Genomic DNA, 17858 nt, shown 5'->3' with positions numbered 1-17858 from the left:
CGTGTACACGCTGTCCTTGCAGACCACTGGAGGGGACGCTGCCTCCTACGGGCCGGAGAAGGAGGAAGTCCTGGACAGGTTGAGGCTAGATGTGGCTGACACTAAAGAGCATGTTTTGTGTTAGTTAGTGTTATCCCTTTGATTTCATTGCTGCTTAATCTCAGCACAGGGCTTAGGATCATTTTTAATTTATTGGCAGTAATTATGTAAGCAGTTTAGGCATCGTCTTGGACCCGCCCGACTGGCACCCAGCAGGAGAAGCGTTTTTCTGGGGGGCTGTGATCAGAAGGACGGGTTTGTGGCAGGCAGCACAGCCCATGTCTACCACCGGAATCTGCTGTGGTTGCCTGCGTGCTCCACGCCAGAGCGTGCGTGTAACAAGGCTCAAGCTCCTGGAAACAGCTGATTCCAGATATGGCAGGAACCATGCACCGTTAGCCCAGAGCACCTACACTTGATCTTAGCCAAAAGACAGAGAAGCGATAGCCCAGAGCACCTGCAGATGCGGGGCGGACAGAGCCACCCACATCGCGACAGGGCAGGGTGACCTGGGATTTACTGGGCACGGCCAGGGGCCAACGCTGGGATGGTTCCAGCAGCCACAGCATGGTGGTGAGCTAGATCCCGAGGGGAGCAGCACTCGTCCCCCAGTCCGTGCCGACCCAAGTGAAGGGTGGGAAAGGCAACGACTGGGGAAGGTAACGAGGTCCAGGTGCCACAGAACCTCACATCGTTCCCGCAGATGCCACATCCGCGGGGGGGGCCGTTGCTCCTCCACAGTGTGCGCCGTGCAGAGAGCACAGCTGCAGAGCTGCTGTATGGTGAGGAGCTGGGCCAGGTCAGGAGGCTGACAGCTTATGCGCCTGCTGTGGTCCACCCAGGTGGCTTCCTCCTGACAACGCACAGCCCACCTCTACCTGTGAGGAAACATCGGCCTCATTCCAGGGGAGGGGCAGCTGCAGAGTGCCCGATGCAACTCTTCCAAACCGTCAGGGTCAAAGTCGGAGAGTTTGAGAAGCCCGGGGAGACACGGGCTAACTGTCCTGTGCCGTCCTGGACGGGCCACTGGGGCAGGGAAAGAACAGGAGGGGAGGCGGGTTATCTGGTGGAGGTGTGGATTTCAGCCAGTAATAGTTTATTAGTATCAGTTCATTAACCATGACACATCTTGTACTGATCTAAGGTATTCATAATGGGAGAAGCAGGGTGAGCTATGTGGAAACTTCCTGTACTGTTTGGTCCGTTTTTCCTTAAAATGGTTGTAAACGTAAAGTCTGATTAAAATTTTAAAAAGTGTTTACGAAAACAACAGTTCCTTCCGTCTGTGTCCTCACGCACTTTTCCAGATATATATTATCTCATTACCTAATTTTTTTTCAGATATATATTATCTTGATGTTTAATTGTTCTTCTTTTTTCTTTGTAGATTTTTTAACCTAAACAACATATCCCCTGGTTTTGAAAACTGAGTGGTCCACGCAACGTTGGAGGTACACTCAGTGGGCAGTGTGCACTTAGTGAGCTGCAGACCACACCCAGCACACCAGGCTTCGAGTGCCACTTGCACGAGGCCGCCTTAGACCACTGTGTTTAGCAGCTCATATGCTCTTGTACATTTTTCAAAAGGGAGATTTGTTCACTTCAGTTAATTAGGACCACTGCTGTCTCTTGCTGCTTGGTCCTCCCCTCTTTCCTGTCACCTTATGCTTGGTCACCTTGTGTGGCCTTGGGCAATCTCGGTGGCTCCTGGTGGCCTTGGATTGTCTGTCTTGGATAGCCTTGGGCTACCTTGGATGACTATGGGATTGTCTTGGATGGTCTTGGGTAATCTTGGATGGCTGTGGATGGCCTTGGGTTGTCTTGGATGGTCTTGGGTGGTATTGAGAGTGGCCTTAGGGTTTCATGGATAGTTTGGGTGGTGTTGAGTGGCTTTGGTCAATCTTGAATGGCTTTGTGCAGCCCTGAGTGACCTCAGGTGGCCTTGCATGGCCTTTCATGGCCTTGGGTAGCTCTGGACATGTTTGAGCAGATTTAGATGGCCATGGGTGACGTTTTGAGCTGGCCGAGGAAGTTGTGTGCAGAGGTGCTTAGTTTGGTTTGATGGGATATGCTTGGATAGGTTATAGTCACTTCTGTGAAAAGTTAGATGCAGTCTGGAATTACAAGTTTGGATTCTGGAGTCAGCCTGTGCAGTGGCAGCCAGTAAAGTACCTGGGATGGAGGAGGCTGTTGTCTACTGTACATGTTTTACTGGGGTCCTGGGATAGAGTTGGGTCATAGGAAAAAAGATGGAAGAGTCAGGTCAGTGGGGGTCAGGGCAAGGTCAGGCCCTGCTGTAGCTCTGAGTTACAAGGAATTCGGGACAGAACAAGAAGAACTCAGGGACCTCTCGAGGAGAGGACTCTCGGGTTGTAGAAACTGCTGCTCCACATGCTGCGTTGATCTCTGGCAGAGTTGAGGTGGTCTGCTTTGCAGAACCAGACAGGGCAGGGCTGGGGATTTAGCTCAGTGGTTCCGCTGCCTGCTGTGCAAGCACAAGGTCCAGAGTTCCATCCCCAGTACCAAAAAAAAAAAGATCTAGACAGGGCTGAGGCAGGGATGCGTCAGGAGTGGTGAGGGGCTTTGGGGATTGGGCTTTTCTGGCCACTCCCAGGGGCCCACGGGGCCATGGACCTGCTTGCTGCCTCCCTCCAGCCTCCTGCGGGGCCTGCCCAGGGAGGCAGCTCCTCATGGTGGTGCAGGTTTTGAGGTGACTGGCTTGGGGTTGTGGGCTGTGATGACAGGAGCAGAGGTCTGCTTTCTTTTGTGGGGAAAATGGTCTCGGGGAGGCCCACGTTCTGAACGCAGGCCTGGAGGTGACGCCCCCCACCAGACTCATGTGGGGCGAGGCAGGTGGGGTTGACTTCCTTCCTCGGTGGCTCTTTGGCTTCGTTCTAGAAACGTCCTCAACTCTTCAAGTTCTGATGTCCGACTGGTTTTAATGTTTGGCAGGGCCTGAGTCTCACCGCGGCCTTTCAGGCAAGGAGATGGAAGCCAGCATTGTGCTTTCTCGCACTGCTCCTGACATGTCCCCATGTGCTCCTCTCTGCTGCAGAGGTTCTCAGGTCTCAATTAATTGATTATATTTTATTTATTTATATTTTATTTTTAAATTTTTTTTGGTACCAGGATCGAACTCGGGACCTTGTGTTTGTGAGGCGGGCGGCAGATCCACTGAGCTAAATCCCCGGCCCAGTTGATTATATTTTAGGTGAGTCAGCCTGTACAAGCTGGCTCTTGGGAAATACTGAGTTATCGTGAGCGGTGCGAAGACAAAAGCCTGACATTGTGTCATCTGTGCTCTCTGTTAAATGCACTCCGTCCAGACCTGTACTGTCCCTCTCATCCTCGGGGATGTGTTCCACGACGTCCTGGGTGTCTGACAGTGCTGTGCTTTTCCGGTACACACACTTGTGTCACACTTTAATTCATGAATTAGGCACAGGGAGAGATTAACAACTAAGAGACTGGCATCAGCAGAGAGCAGGGCAGCAGTACCAGCCCACGGCGAGGACAGTCACGTGGCTGTGGTCCCCGTCCTCTCGGTCCCCAGTGGCACTGTGCTTGCCCTTCTGATGACGCAGGCAGCACAGTGCCTCCGTGACGAGGCGCAGCATGAGGACGTAGTGGAGCTGCTGGTTCGGAGTCACTTGAGCACAGCACAGCCTGCTGATAGCTGGGGTGGCCTCTGCTGCCCGGGGTGGTGGCATGTCCAGGGTGGACATATGGACAACAGAACGGCTCGCCTCTAGGCGAGGTGAAGCCAGACAGCTCGAGATTTCTTCCTGCTGCTCGCTGTGGCATGCAGATGAAAATGTGTGAACTGTTTATTTCTGGAACTTTTCACTAACATCGCCAGGCCGTGGTTGACCTGGGCTGGCCGAGGCCATGGGAAGGGAAGCTGTGAACAAGGGAGACTGAAGTGCCAGTGGATTTCTGAGGATGGGGAGAATTTAAGGACTGGCTTCCTTTATGAAAATGTGCCGGGGCCAGGGAGACAGGGGCACAGGATGGGGCTCCCCTGCCTGCAGAAGGGCCAGGAGGCCACTCTGCCTGGCCCGGGATCCGGGGTTGAGGGGGTTTTCTCCTGGTTGTCTGCCTGTGTCTGAGAATCTTGGCAAAGTCAGCTCTGTGCTTTTTCACCAGAGTTGCTGGCGATCCTGGGGACTCGTTCTGGGAAGCAGCAGTAAAGGGCTCTACACCATCCAGGGGGGAAGAATTCTGAAGATGTTCATGGTTCCCAACTTGGTGGAGTGGTTCTTAGATTTTTCTCTAGTGTTCTTGTAGCATTTAAAGCTCTCCAAGCCCTCTGCTTGTTTCTGTTTCTTTTCCACAGGGTGTGAATTCCTTTCTTTCCCTTACTGCAATCGTACCTGGGAACAGGCTTATCAAATTCCATGGCAGGCTTACAAAGGCCCCACCTGTGCCTGGCGTTGCTTGCTGAGTTTAAAGCCCTTTTGATCCTTAGCGGAGCTCTGTGTTCAGCGTGGGTCGAGGTGCACAGCGTTCCAGCCTGGACCATGCAGTGTGCGGAGTGAGGGTGCGGCCTGGCAGCTGCCTCACTGTTCTCTGTGTCTGGTGTCACTCCTCCGAGGATGCCCTCGGTACCGGCCTAGACAGAAGGACGCAGACAGCCAACTTGAGGGCTGTGACACTCTGCGTGCCACCAGGCCTTGGTGCTGTCACCGCCCCCCTTTACTGTCTCATCCTCAGGACCTTGGGGATTTGTCACATCAACCAGTTAACGAAAGATGAGTTTTCCCAGTGAGCAAAAATCTGGGCCCACTTCACTTCCACAGACCCCGCCCAGTGACCTCAGTGGCATGCTGGGGTCCGTGCTGGGGACACACACGGGGAGACACGCATGTGGCTGAAGCTAAGATAGACAGGTGCACGACCGTGAGAATGCTGGAGTAACACCAAATGGTTCAGGCGTGGGGCTTTCTTATTTGAAATCCTAATAGAAGAAGACATTTGGGAGTGTAAGCACCTGTCTCTTTTTCAGGACTGGAAAACGTCAGTTATTCAAGCCCATCCCAGATGGGCTTCATTCTCTATGAGCTGGGCCTCACAGACGGAGAGGCAGGAAGGTAAGGAAGCCGTGGTGGGTGGGAGTGGCAGCACACACCTGGTGGCCGGGGCAGAGAGCACCGAGGCCCAGCTCTGGGAGCCATCACAGAGGCCCAATGTGTCCACGGCCAGGCTGAGTGAAGCCCGAGACCAGCAGTGGCACGAAGTGTAGCAAAGGAGCCGGAGCACTGTCACTTGGGCGCGAACCCTAGAGCCCAGAGCTGCCTCACAGGGTCCCTACAGGGGCTGCGTGGCCCTGTGCTGTCCAGCACTGTCCGGGGGCTGCCCTTTGGAAGCTCATCCCCAAAAGCAGGGTAGAAATAACCTAGAGAGTCAAAGTGTCCCCGAGGTAGCAGAAGTTCAGAATTAGTTTGCAAACATCAATAATAGTTTTCATACGTAAAAACCCAGTAGGAAGGTGTTGCAGAAGAGAGAACCCTGTTAACAATGGCGGCAGTAAAGCCGAGTACTTAGGGATAAGCATAGCAAGAGCTGTTCAAGCCCTCAATGATGGAAGCACGGGGAAGACGTGGGAGTGGCCTCGCCTCGGTCCGGGTGTCCCAGAGCACTGACATTCAGTGCTAAGTCAGTGTACAGATTTAATGGGATGCCGGGAAAACGTGAGAGCAACGAGAGCCAGAATCTTTGGTGTGCTGGTCAAAGTTGAAATAGAAAACCAAACAAGCATGAATATAGACAAAACTTGGGAAGGAAAGAGCTCGGAAGAGCGGACCAGCTCTACTAGATGTCCCAACACACCACCATCCCCAGGGGAGCACAGGGCCACAGGGCACCATGTGACAGTCTCGGGTCAGTGAGGGGCCACGCAGACGGCCCTTGTTTGTGTCAGTAAACCCTCGTGTTCACACCACAACACAATCTCCCAACAGCACTCCTCGAAGTCCAGCAGTCAGCCGAGGCCTGGGCAGAAATCTAGGTGAGGACTGTGGTGTCTGTTTTCTGGGTCAGCGGTGGTCATTTGTACTAAACGCTGCTGGCTCAGTCAGGTGCTGTGGATTTGGACCCTGCACCACGTACCAGATCAAGCCGCAAACAGGGTAAATGCTGCGTGTAAAAAAGCGTAACTCTGCTACTGTTAGACACGTGGGTGAAGAAGAAAAGCTTTTAAAGACATATAACTCAGAGTTCAGGGTCAGCCGAAGGGGAGTGAATTTGACCACTTTAAAAACTATTGCAAGCAATACCTTTGGTTTCCTCTCGCCCCAGTCTCATCCGCAGACCTGGGCTTGTTAAACTGAGCAGCTCCCTCTTCCCTGTGTGCAGTGGTCTGTTGGTTATGGACTTTGTAACCCACCCGTCTGGAAGGCGTGTGATGCCAGGTAGAGGGAACCATAGAGGTAACATCCGGTAGGGGCTGCATGGTTGCATCCCCGCCATGCCAGCCCCAGGTGGGAGATCGGCATGGGACCCTGTGGACCCTGAGGGAGGCGACACTGCTCAGGTTCTGCTCCGTTTGCAGGTGGGTGCAGGGCAGCAGAGGGGCTGGGTGCCAGTGCTGGGCTGGGAGCAGGGCCAGGCCTGTGTGGGTGCTGGGGCGCCAGTGGGTCACCCTCCTGTGCTGCTGCGCCCCCACATGTCTGGGGCCACTGCTGGTTTCCCGTGGGCTCTTGTTTATCACGTCAAAGCGGTTTCCGCTTCGTAAGCTGCATTTTTGTTAGCTGGATTCTAATGGCTCTGTGGCGCTCCCAGAGGCAGCACGTCCCGCCTGTGCGAGCTGTCAGTGCGCACTTTCAGGGCTGCACTGGAAGGGGGCCCAGGATGGAGCCGTGTGAGCCTCCCTGTGTGAAGCGCTGTGTCGCTGAGGGTCAGGGGCTTTGGCCTGTGGGTCCGCCTTTGTCCCCACTAGGCCAGTGCTTGGGGCGCCTCCCGACTCAGGCTGTGGTTAGCAGAAAAGCCGCCTCACGCTGGCTCGGAGCAGGAGCCGTGTGTTTACCCCTGGCATTCCTGCTGGGATCCTGCAGCAGACACTTCTGGGTCTGCGGCTGTTCATCAGTATGTGACTGCAGCTGGCCCGGGAGGAGGTCGCTGTCCTCTCCTGCGTTGCATACGTTGTGTGGAAAGCTGGGAGTCGCCAACTGGCCGGGCTCAGGGGAAGCGTGTGTGGGACCCACAGCCTCGCTCCCAGAGTTCAGAGCTCACCTTTGTGTTGTTGCCTTCTGCTCTGTGAGCCGGTGCAGCACAGGAGAAGCTTGGATCAGCTTCTTTGTGCTGCTTCCACTTGGCCTTGCCATGGCCCGGCTCTGAGGAGAGGACATGGGGTTCTCTCTCCCCGCACGTCTCCTTCCCAGCTGAGACTTCGGGGCCCGAGCGGGTAGCATGGACCTGGCATGGAGTGAGCCTGGGAGAGTCACTCTCTTCTGCTCTGCGATTGCTGCTTCCTTGTTCCTGCCGGTTTCGAAAGCAGCTGGCAAGAGGCCTTGTGCTCCTGGCAGCCGCAGGCCTGGTGCCTGGGAGGGCCAGTGGGTGACTGCGGCCACCGGCCGGCAGGGCTGCTCTGCTGCCTCTTGTTTATTTACTTTTCCCTTCGCGGCAGTGGAGTGGCATGGTTGCTGCTGACAGGCGTCTTTTCCTTCCTGCGAGAGGCGACTCCTTGCAGCGGCCGTCTGGGGAATAGCCCCGACTGCACACACGCATGGCCTTCCCTTTGGGAGTGCTGGTGCTCCGAGCGGTGGGCATTCCATGCACGTCTGGTGTTTCTAGTCACTGTTGCTGTCGAAGGTCATTTGATCTTGACAAGGCCACTGAGTGTCGCCCATATCAGAGAGAGTCATAAATCCTAAAGGGAGGCATTAAATCGCACTCTGGACAGCCTGGTGAGAGCCAGGCTCTGTGCCGCCTTCCGAAAGCTCTGGGTGCCTCTGCCCACCCTGCTTCAGTTGTCCCCATGCCCAGGGTCCCTGGCCCTCCTCTGCCGCCATCAGAGGATCTCAGTCCCGCCCCACGCTCCTCCAGGACCCTTCCTGCCTCTTGTGCTCTTTAATCTCCACCTCATTGGCTTCGACCGGAAACAAGCCGTGTTTTAGCTCTGGGGTGGGAAGGGCAGGTGTGAGCCGCTCAGGGACCTGTGGGACTGTGAGCCCCTCTGCCTTCCACCAGGGTCTCTCAGTGCCGGCCCTGTCCAGGACGCGTGGCTGGCCACCTCCCGGGCCGTGTGGCTGTTCCTCAAGAAGGTCCTCCTGCCTGGCCCACGGCTGTGGCTGTGTGTAACCCTTGGTTTCCTTTATGTTTTAGAGTGGGCTTAGGTCACAGCAGGACAGAGCAGGATGCACAGGGACTTCCTGCCCACCCTGGCCCCGCATGGCACCCACCTCCAGCAGGGTGCGTGCTGTGGGTCTCGGGACGGCTCCTGGCTTTCTCTCCCCAAGGCGGGCCGTGAGGACATTTCTGACACACCTTGTGTGATGCTAGTCCTAAGACCCCTTCCGTCCAGAGGGGCCCTACCCATGCCCCAGAGGAAGGCGTGCTGAGGCGGGGGACAGACTGGTCCCCACCAGCTGTGTTCACCATCAGTCACATCAACGCAGCAAAGTCTCAAAAACCCCATGGGACAGCGGGCTCAGAGCTTGCGGATAGCTGAGCGCACCAGGGTGCTGGAGGGTGACTACCCAGCGGGCCACGGGGCCTGCACCCCTCTCCCCGCCTGCGCCCCGGTCACCAGCTGGGGAACGTGACTGAGTTTCCCCAGTTCTGGGAGCCACTGAGCAGATCAGTGGCACCTGAGGTGGGTCGTGGAGGTCAGGCGGGACCACCTGGGACTTGGGACCCGAATTCGGGGCCTGTGGGACCGACACTCGTCTGTGTAGACCGGGTCCGCCCAGAGCTGTGCCCTGGTGTCAGAGCTGTTGAGTGGGCTGCCCAGGTTGGGTCTGCGCTGTTGGTGGTGAAGTGTGTTGGCACAGCACCACCCCGAGGTCTGCCGTGTGCCCGCCCTGCTGCCCCGCCTGCTGCGGCTCGGGCAGTGTGAGTGTGCTGAGGGTGCCCAGCACCGCCCACCACCCTCTGTGCTCCAGCTGGGCTTAAACCTGACGCCAGTGCTCGCTCGCGTCTGCTCTCTCTCCCGTGCGCGTCACCTGGTCGAGGCCTGGCCTGCAGCCCGCTCCCTGGACACCGTCCGTCCCAGCAGACGCCTACACACACGTGTGACAGCCCCACAAAGGCGTCCCGTGCCCGGCACTGAGAAGGAGCTGCTCCATGGTGGCCACCGGGGTCACTGTCACCGTTGTGGGCGTCGTGGCCCCAGCAGTCACATGGAGGCACGGGGGGCCTCAAAGTTTGGGTAGAGATGTGGCCTTTTGTGCATGTGAGGCCTGGGCCTGCTGGGGCAGACAGAGGGGGTTTCGGGATGTGACAGGAGGCTGCACCCTGGCTGGGTCGGGGCTCCGTGCAGAGCAGTGGCCCAGCGTGCACGAGGCCTTGGGCTCCAACCCCAGCCCCACGTCCCCGGGCCCTTCCAGAGTCCCGGGTCTCAGTGACAAGGGCTCGCTGCACCCCTAACCAACGCCGGCCGGGCTGCCTGTCCGGGGAAGCTGCTGTGCATGGTCTCGGGCAGCTCGCCCTGGGCTCCCGAGTCTTTGGCAAAAATGCCCTGTGTTTCTGAGTTTCTCTTGCAAGAGCTTTTCCACGCGCCTCACCCTGGGATGCGGCTGGTTGTAGGCAGCCATGTTGGTATGGAGAGGTCGCCCTTCAAGGCATTGTGGTGAAAAGCAGCCGCCTGACAGGTCCCAATTCTGTGTGCAGTCAGCCCCAGACCGTCCCCCTGCAGCGGGGACAGGGTCCCATGAGGGAGTAGTGTCGCCTTGGTACCCCGTGGCATGTGTTGCTCGCCCATGTGCCGTGTGTGGGGTGAACCCGGTGCAGTGTGCAACCCTGTGGCACGTGCAGTCTCAGGACGCAGTGCTCGGTCGGGACGACCCTCGGGCATTGCCTTGTTGGGAGCGCTTCCCTCCCGCTTACGGAGGCAGTGGGGGGGAGAGTCCGTGGCTGTACGGCGTGCTTTGTGGCCTCTCTGCAGCCTGACTGATCCCGTGCAGTTTCTCCGCCCTGGCCCCGGGAACAGCAGGCTGTGTCCTGTGTGCCCCACGCCACGTGGCCTCGGGGTGCATGGCGGTGGGACAGCGAGGAGGTTACCCCGTCTCGTGTCGCTGGGGGCCGATCTGTGGATGAGCATGGTTTGATGCGAGGCCCTGCACCTGTGCGGGGCTGCAGGGCCTCGCTCTGCAGGGAGAACACCCTCCTCGGCCCGCTGGAGCCGAGAGCGGCACAGCCCCATCCAGGACAGATGCCTGAGTTAATTAGGGACGCCGGTTCCCAGAGCACGGCGTGTGCTGCCCGCGTCTTCTTTTCAGCCCCACTTCCAGTCAGCACTGTAATTTAATCTGTGCTCACACAGGCAGTCAACAAACACAGCCTCCAGCTCTTGGCTGTCTGTTATATTTTTAGAGTTATGTTGATGAGGTTAAAATATGTGTGGTCTCTGTTTCATCTATCATTAGTCTTTCTGTGCTTTTCCTACAAGTTTAATCTAAAAATTTCACCATGAGGAAAGTAACATTTACGCCATTATGACGATGTGAGTATATTTTACTGTGGATCCAAGTATGTGGAGTGCAGTTCTGCACCGCAAAGCCCTCGCCAGGCGAGGGGATGTTCACATGGAAACCCAGTGTCTCTTCAGGTTGCTGTGCTGCTCTGGCTGTGTCCGTTGCCATGGTTCCTGGGCTCACGAGTCTGCTTCTGGGTTCTATTTCTGTTTTGCTGGAGCACCTCCTTGGTCAGGTCCTCCGTGGCGTTGTGGCCCGCAGGCCTGTGGGTTCTTGCACAGTGGTCAGACAGGCAGTTCCTCTGCTCCATGCTGGCTGGGTCTGGATTCTAGGTTCCTTTGAACTGGAAGAGCCTTCAGTGTTTTTTCCAGAGCTGGGATTGCAGATGAGAAGTCGAGCATCAGTTTGATCCCTGTTGCGTGGGTGAGCTTCTCCGCCCCACCAGCTCCCCCTGTCCTCCAGGGCTGACTCCTGGGTTTCTCCTTGGTCTGTGCCCAGCCTACTTCCGGTTCAGGCCCAGGTGCCCCTGCTGGACAGCAGCCCCTCCCTGCGGCACCGCCTTCCTGGGGGACCCCTTCTCCCAGGCTGTCTGGTTACCCTTCTCCCCACTGGTCCAAGCCACCCGGCTTGCAGGTTGCCCCACCTGCAGCTCAGGCCCTTTTGTGATTTCCAGCCCTGCTATGGTGTGCCGACCACTGTGGAGGGGAGGGTCTGACATTTGGTCACTTCCTGAATCAGGGCCTTTGCACTGGTCCTGGAGAAGGAAGGTTCTGGACCCCGAGCCCTTGGATCATGGTCACGCTCTCTCCAGGGAGACGTCACCAGACACCATCAGAGGCTGGGGAGAAGCCAGGCGAGCCAGGCCCCATATGTGGACCCGCTCTGAGACATGTGCTTTTACGTGTCTGCTCTCATTATGTGAGAGTGCTCCGGAAACTCAGAGTCAGCTGGGCCTTCATTGCACTCCCATGGGTGGCTGCAGTTGAAGTTCCCTGCCCTTGGTCAGCACATCTCCCCCAGATGTGGTGTCCCCGCCTCAGCAGAAGGGCGCGCTCTGCCCCTGGGTCCCGCAGAGGTGGGGTGACCTGAGACCTGCCAGTCACTGGCGAATTAGGGCTCGGGAACGCTGTGGGGTGACCCAGCTGCTGCGTCAGTGTCCTGTGGAAATGTGCCGGGACCCACGCTCCTGCCTGCATGGCTGCCATGTGCTCTGGGGGCCAGGCCCCCAGCTCCCGGGGAGCTTGTGTGGGGCCGTGGCCCGTGCTCCGCAGAGGTCTCCTAGGTCAGAGCAGCGGGACGCATGCGAGTCTTCCTCCCTCGGCCCTCGCTCCTGTTCTCCCACTTGCTCCCAGGCTCCTCCTCCCCGGAGTGTGCTCTCTGCCTGCTTTCCTTACCCTGCTCGTACACTGAGCCTCACTGCTGTCCTCACTGAGCCCCGGTGCGTCCTGTCCCGCACAGCTGGCCTGCTCTGAGCCTGGCTGTCACCGCAGGCCACGTGTGTCCCCAGGGCCTGGGTTCGTTTTCTGGCACACTTGTAAGCGAGGTGTCCTGTGGCACTAGACAGCAACCGTAATCACAGCTCTCGTGACCACTGCCGAGTGAAAATGAGCAGACACGGCCCTCAGAACATCTTTGCGCCCCCACCCACGCCCTGAGCAGAGCCCCCACCTTGCTTTCTAGTGTGCGTAGGCGCGCTCTGCACCTCTGCGTCACGGTCAGCCTTGCCCGAGTGCCCACTGGGGTGGTGGAGTCTCCCACCGCTGAGCGTGCCCGTGCACGGATCCCGCCCCACACACAGGCCCTCCTGGCCAGCTGCAGTGCTCACGCCCGTGTTCGATGCCACCTCTGTGTTTATGAGGCAGCCTGTCCCCCACCTGTCCCCTGCCTGTCCCTGGCTTGTCCTACCTGTCCCCCACCTGTCCTCCACCTCCCGCCTGTCCCCCACCTGTGCTGGCTCCTGGCCAGGCCTGTACTTTGAGGTGCTGGGTGGCGCTTTCTGGGGAGTCACCTCGGCCTGGAGATTTTGGTTGCTGTCTTTTGATTGTCTCGTGTCTCTAGTTTAGTCAGATTTTTGCTTTCTTCCTGAGTAAATCTTGGCATGTCTTTTTCTTGGAATTTGTTCTACCTAAATTCATATGGTTTTGGGAATGAAGGTCTTGCTGTTTTTAGCGTTGTCGGTTTGAAGTGATGATTCTTTTCAGGACCTTTGCTACCGAACAGCCCCCCGCAAAGGTGGTGAAGTATGGTGTTGCGGGGTAGTGAGCTCAGGGCCTGCCGTGCCTGGGGGAGGCTGTGGGGCTCTCCACCGGCTGTCTGCCAGCTCCTCGGTCTTCTCCACGCCCTGCCCAAGGAGGCCCAGTGGTGTGGACGGCGTCTTCCCCATGTCGCCTGTACATTTGGCTCTGGCTTTCCTGTGGTGCCCAAGGAACAGGAAACGGAAGCCCGGCTCATCTTCTGTGCCGTGTCCTCGGTGTGGGACAGCAGACGACCCCTGGCCCCGGCCCCCAGGATGCCAAGGCCCCCTGCTGACTTGTTCCCAGGCCCGCTCCGACTGCCCTCTTCTCGCTCTGTCGTCTTGCCGGGCGGGCTCTGCTGTTACCTGTCATCCCTGCGAGTGTTTCCTCCCTCCTGTTTTCCTTGTTCTCGCATGGTGGAACTCATTGTTTTCCGTCTGTGCCCCGAAGAACAGCTTCATCTGTGTGCCCCACGCCCGATAAGAGCTCTGCGGTGCCCTGCGGTGCCGGGTCACTTCTGTGTCTGCTGTGATCGCTTTCTCTATCACGGGTGGCCTGCAAATGTGAGCCAGGACTTTCAGCTCCACCTGGGTCTCCTGGCTCCCGAGACTCTGCCGGCCTGGGCCCTGCCCTGCTCCCAGTGCACCGCTCGTGCCTTGGCCCTGTGAGTTTTGTCTCCTCGGTCGTCCTCTGCTCCCCTGTGCTCCACGTGACGGAGGCTCCTGCACCTTGGCCACCTTTCATTGCGCCCTCACGGGGACTTGGGTCAGCGGCCTGCACCCCTCACTGCCCGCTGCCTGGGCATTGCCTGCCCAGCCCAGGTTCAGCTGGAAGAGGCCAAGTCCGCCCAGGCTCACACTGCAAGCCGAGCTCCCAGACCCTGCAGCACCCGGGAAGGCGGTCACCGGGTCGGTCAGGAGAAGTCCTCCGTCAGAGCCACTGGCCCCTGCCTCGTCCCCAGGGCACGGTGGGCTGGATGCCTCCCTGTGGGGAGGCTGGGGGCCGCGTCTTGCTGGCTGGCAAAGTCGGGGCTGCGGGGTGGCCCTCACACTGTGGCTCTGTGTTCTTCTTGCCATGTTTCTCGTTCTGTGCGGGCAGTGGGCACACAGAGCTCCCGGGTGGTGCCTGCTCTTCCTGTGGCTGTGGCTGTGTTGTGTCTGGGGGGCTCCCAGAGTCCGAGCCGCATGCCGATGGAGGGGCGTGGGGCCCTGTGGGTGCCTGGTGTGGGCACCGGTGGGCAGGGCTGGTCCACACTGGTGCGCTCTGTGCCAGAGCCGTGGCCTGGCTGTGCAAGAGCAGAGCAGGATGAGCTGCCCTGGCAGGTAGGTCCAAGCCCGCCTGGGGCGGGCGGGGCGGGTCCAGCCTGGCAGCAGGAGCATTTGCACCCGGCCCAGTCTTCCAGGCCCAGATGTCGCCCACTCAGCCCTGGCAGCGCCCCCCCCCCATGCCCCAGCCTGGGAGGAGGGGTGGCAGGCGCATGCATGTTTCCATGACTGCACATGTGTGCCCGTAGGCACGTGTGGGAGACGTGTGTACGTTTCAGCCTGCGGCAGGAACGTGGGTCTGTGGCTCTGCGGGAGGCTCCTGCCCCATGGGCCGTGGGTGGCTGTGCTGGTCTGTGTGGGGTTCCGTGGGGACCACCTGCTGCGGGAGGGTGAACACAGGCTGGTGGGTGATGTGTGACCCCTGCAAACGTTCATAAGAGTGCTCGGGAAGTAACATCAGCCACGTGGAGGAGGAGGACCGCCCTTAATGACCTTGTTAGTGCCCACTACCTGTCTGCCGTGGTGAGGGAGCCCTCACCGTGCACGGTGTGGCACGTCCCGGGTCTTCTTGTTGTAGAGCGATGCCACCCACGCTGGGCCCCCTGAGGCTGCAGGGGAGCCACGCCTGCCGAGGACACCGAGCGAGCGGCCGTCTTGCTCTCTGAGCTGAGCCCTGGGCCCTGCAGGAGCTCCGCCTGGGTCATCACAGAAGCAGAGGCCGAGCTCATCTCCAGGTGAGTGCAGCTGGCAGCAGCCTGGCACATCCCGACGAAGCCACCACCCCGCTGCCCTCCTGTGTCTCGCTGAGCCAAGTCTGGCATACCCGGCTGCTGCTGCAGCTGCGGCTCACTGGTGTCCGTGCCCCTCAGGGCACCCCGATATCACCCTGGTAGGGACAAAGGGGAGTTGTTGAAAGCTGTTTGTCCTCAGTCCCTTTTCGCTGAGTGGCTACAGGGAAAGCCTTTACGCATAGTGTGGTGTCGCAGGGGCCAGCGCCGACCTGAGACTCGGACAGAGGGGCTGGCAGGCTGACCCGGAAGCACCCAGGTTTCCATTTCCAAGGGAGTTTCTCCTGGGTGTGCACAGGTGGAGGAGGCAGGAAGGGGCTGGGGCATTGTGTAGCTGGTGCCTGGGTGCAGTCCCGGGGGTCCGCTCGCTGGTGTCGAGGGTAAAGCTGGCCAGCGCTGTCCACGTGCGGCCCTCGGGCGGCGTCTAGAGCTGTGGGAACAAGTGAGGCACGCAGGTGTCGGCAGGAAGCGGCCAGAGCCTTGCAGGTTGCCGCCTGTGGGAGGGTGACCTGCCCAGCTCCAGCCCTGGGCTTTCAGTTTGTCCTGGGAAAGGCCCTGCTGTCACTCTGCCCGGAAGCGTCACGCAGGTGGAGGTGGCCGCTGTGAGACCCCAAAGGAGCTGTGTTCTCTCCCTGGTGCTGTTTCTGTGGTTCTTGCCTGGCCGGGGCACCAGAAGGAGGACGGGCAGCAGCAAGGTGCCCTCGGTGTGGCTGTGCAGGACTGCCTTTTATTTTCAGCCACGGTCTTTCTCAGCTCGAGGTGTGGTGTAAGGTTGGCTCCTCTGCAGCCGGAGTCTATGGAGGGGACCGAGGGTCCCAGCGCCACGGGAGTCTGCAGGCGTGGGGCTCACGTTGCTGTGCGGACTGTGATTTATGGCTGCCTCGTTTAAGAGGCCGTGGAAGTAAAGCGTTCCATTAATTACGCTGTGTATGTGAAGAGCAAGTATTTTTACATAATGTAAGCACACACCAGAGGAATGGATTATTTATAGTCCTTGGCACAAATAAATTGTTCTTCAAGGCATAGAAAGAAAGCGCAGTCCCCAGGAGCTCTCTGGCCTGTGTGCTGGGAAGGCCGGGCCCTGGGCACCAAGAGCCGCACCTCCTGGCGCCCAGTGTGAATGAAAGCGGCTGTGGTATGGAAATTGTGTATTTCTTTTCTTTTATAAAAGAGAGCTAATTTTGGCAGCAGATAGTTTGATGTTACTCATTTCCCTTTCCAGGGTAGTGTGAAGTAAAGAACAAAATGTGGACTTTCTGCTGAAAATGCCTGGGTTTGGGGACGCGGTCCTGACGGGCTCCCGGCCGCACGGATTCCTCAGGGGGTCGGCCCTCATGGGCACCGAGGCGGAGCCTCATGTCTGGTCCCGGGCGAACTCGCGGCCCTGCCTCCCCATGTCCCTCGAGGAGACAGATGTCACACGTGTGTTTTGACACCTCAGACCGGGGACACCCCGGGTCACAGTTCCTGCCAGCAGCATTCAGCCAACTGTGCAAATGGTGAGAAGGAAACTTTGCCTCCTGGGTAAACTTGGAAGCTTTTTCCAGGCGTTTCTCATCGCTACCAAGTGCCAAATGTTCTGTAACAAATGCTCCACCTCGCTCATCATTTTAAAATAAGTTCGTAGAAGACACTTCCTTATGCAATATGCCCTGTAATGTTAGAAAGCACCGTTGGGCCCACATAGAGCCCACAGGGAAGTAAAAATGCATAATAAAATGCCTTTCCTGTGGCGGGCGGCAGCGAGGCCAGGGGGCACTGCTGGCTGGGTCTGAGCAAACATGGCCTCCCTGCTCTTCCAGGGCCTGCTTCCGGAAGACAGAGCCGAGGTGGAGCTGTGTGCCATGGCTCTGCGTTAGGCTGGCCTGCGCCTGCCACCCAAGGAGGGCCCACCTCACCTAGGGCCCTGCCAGCACCTGATCTGTGCTGTGCACGCAGGCCCTGGCTGGCATTCAGGAGCTGGCCTCTTGGGGCCCAGGCAGGAGATGTGAACAAGGGTGCTGTTCTCCAGGGGGCACCATGAGGGCTCTGGGCAGGTGGCAGGGGAGGGGCTGTCATTTGAGGCCCACGCAGTGCGGGCGTCCTTCCTTGGGCTCTTGGTGCCCAGGAGAGGTCCTGGGAGTCCCACCCACCTTGCCTGGGGGGTGCAGGCGTGTGTGGCCTGTCCTCACTTTCTGGCTCGCAGGGCAAGGCCTTGGAACCTGAGAGACGAGGGTCGCATTTGCCGAGGTGTCACCTGGGGAGGGGGCTGCTCACCAGGGAGCCCAAGGCGGTTAGGGGTGGGGTCTCGGGCCCACCGCACTCCGGGGAGGGGAAGCTGACCTGGCATGGCCCGTGGGTTAATCCCTCGTGCCTGTCATGAAGACGGGCTTGGGAACAGGGGTACAGCTGAATACGCAGGGTTTCTAGGAAGTCCCTAGACTCCCACCGTGGGGCGGAGGGGCACCCAGCTCCCCAGACGGATGCCCCGCTCCGGGCCCCCCCTCATGACGGGGCCCACACCGCCCCCCATCTCCTCGGCTGCAGGTCGGCAGGCACCGTCTTGCTGGGTCCCCAGCTGCCCAGTGACTAACCCACCTGAGCGGAGCGGGGGGCCGGAGCCCCGACCTGTGTGCACAGCGACCCCAGGGGCTTCCAGGGCCTTGGTCAGGGAGGGCGGAGCCTCAGCGCTTGGGAGTCTCCGGGGGACAGGGAAGGGCCTAGGGTCCCGCGTGGGCCCCGTCAGGCGAGACTGGCACCTCCCGCTGGCTCCCAGCCTCTGCCGGGGAGCGGTGCCTCCCTGTCTCCACTGCAGGCCCCGCCAGACTGTGCTGCGTGCGTCAGGACGGGGCACGGCATGCGGGACGGCCCATCAGAGCTTCCAGTCCGGCCAGGGCACGTGTCCTGGTGCTAGTGGATGTT

The 17858-nt window shown here is 59.0% G+C and overlaps 1 protein-coding gene across 8 annotated transcripts in view; it reads left to right on the top strand.

Moving 5' to 3' along the window:
• Adarb1 (adenosine deaminase RNA specific B1) overlaps positions 1-17858 on the top strand; it is an 85700-nt gene that overhangs the window by 16865 nt on the left and 50977 nt on the right. Inside the window, exons 1-2 of one of the 8 annotated variants that reach the window (XM_087210940.1) lie at positions 5143-14903; positions 16180-16456. The exons of 4 other annotated variants lie outside the window; for them this stretch is intronic. Coding sequence is in view for 1 of the 4 variants with exons in the window: in XM_087210905.1 (XP_087067031.1) it covers positions 5096-5129 (34 nt within the window). In the remaining 3 variants the exon portion in view is untranslated. 3 more of the 8 variants (XM_021256404.2, XM_087210905.1, XM_087210921.1) reach the window with 3 other exon arrangements.

Source organism: Heterocephalus glaber, unplaced genomic scaffold, assembly GCF_053883595.1.
Source record: "Heterocephalus glaber isolate CG9 unplaced genomic scaffold, H.glaber_assembly_v1.0 deba00000122, whole genome shotgun sequence".
Taxonomy (NCBI): Eukaryota; Metazoa; Chordata; class Mammalia; order Rodentia; family Bathyergidae; genus Heterocephalus; species Heterocephalus glaber.
Note: the sequence above shows the minus strand (reverse complement) of the source record. Positions and strands in the feature narration are given on the sequence as shown.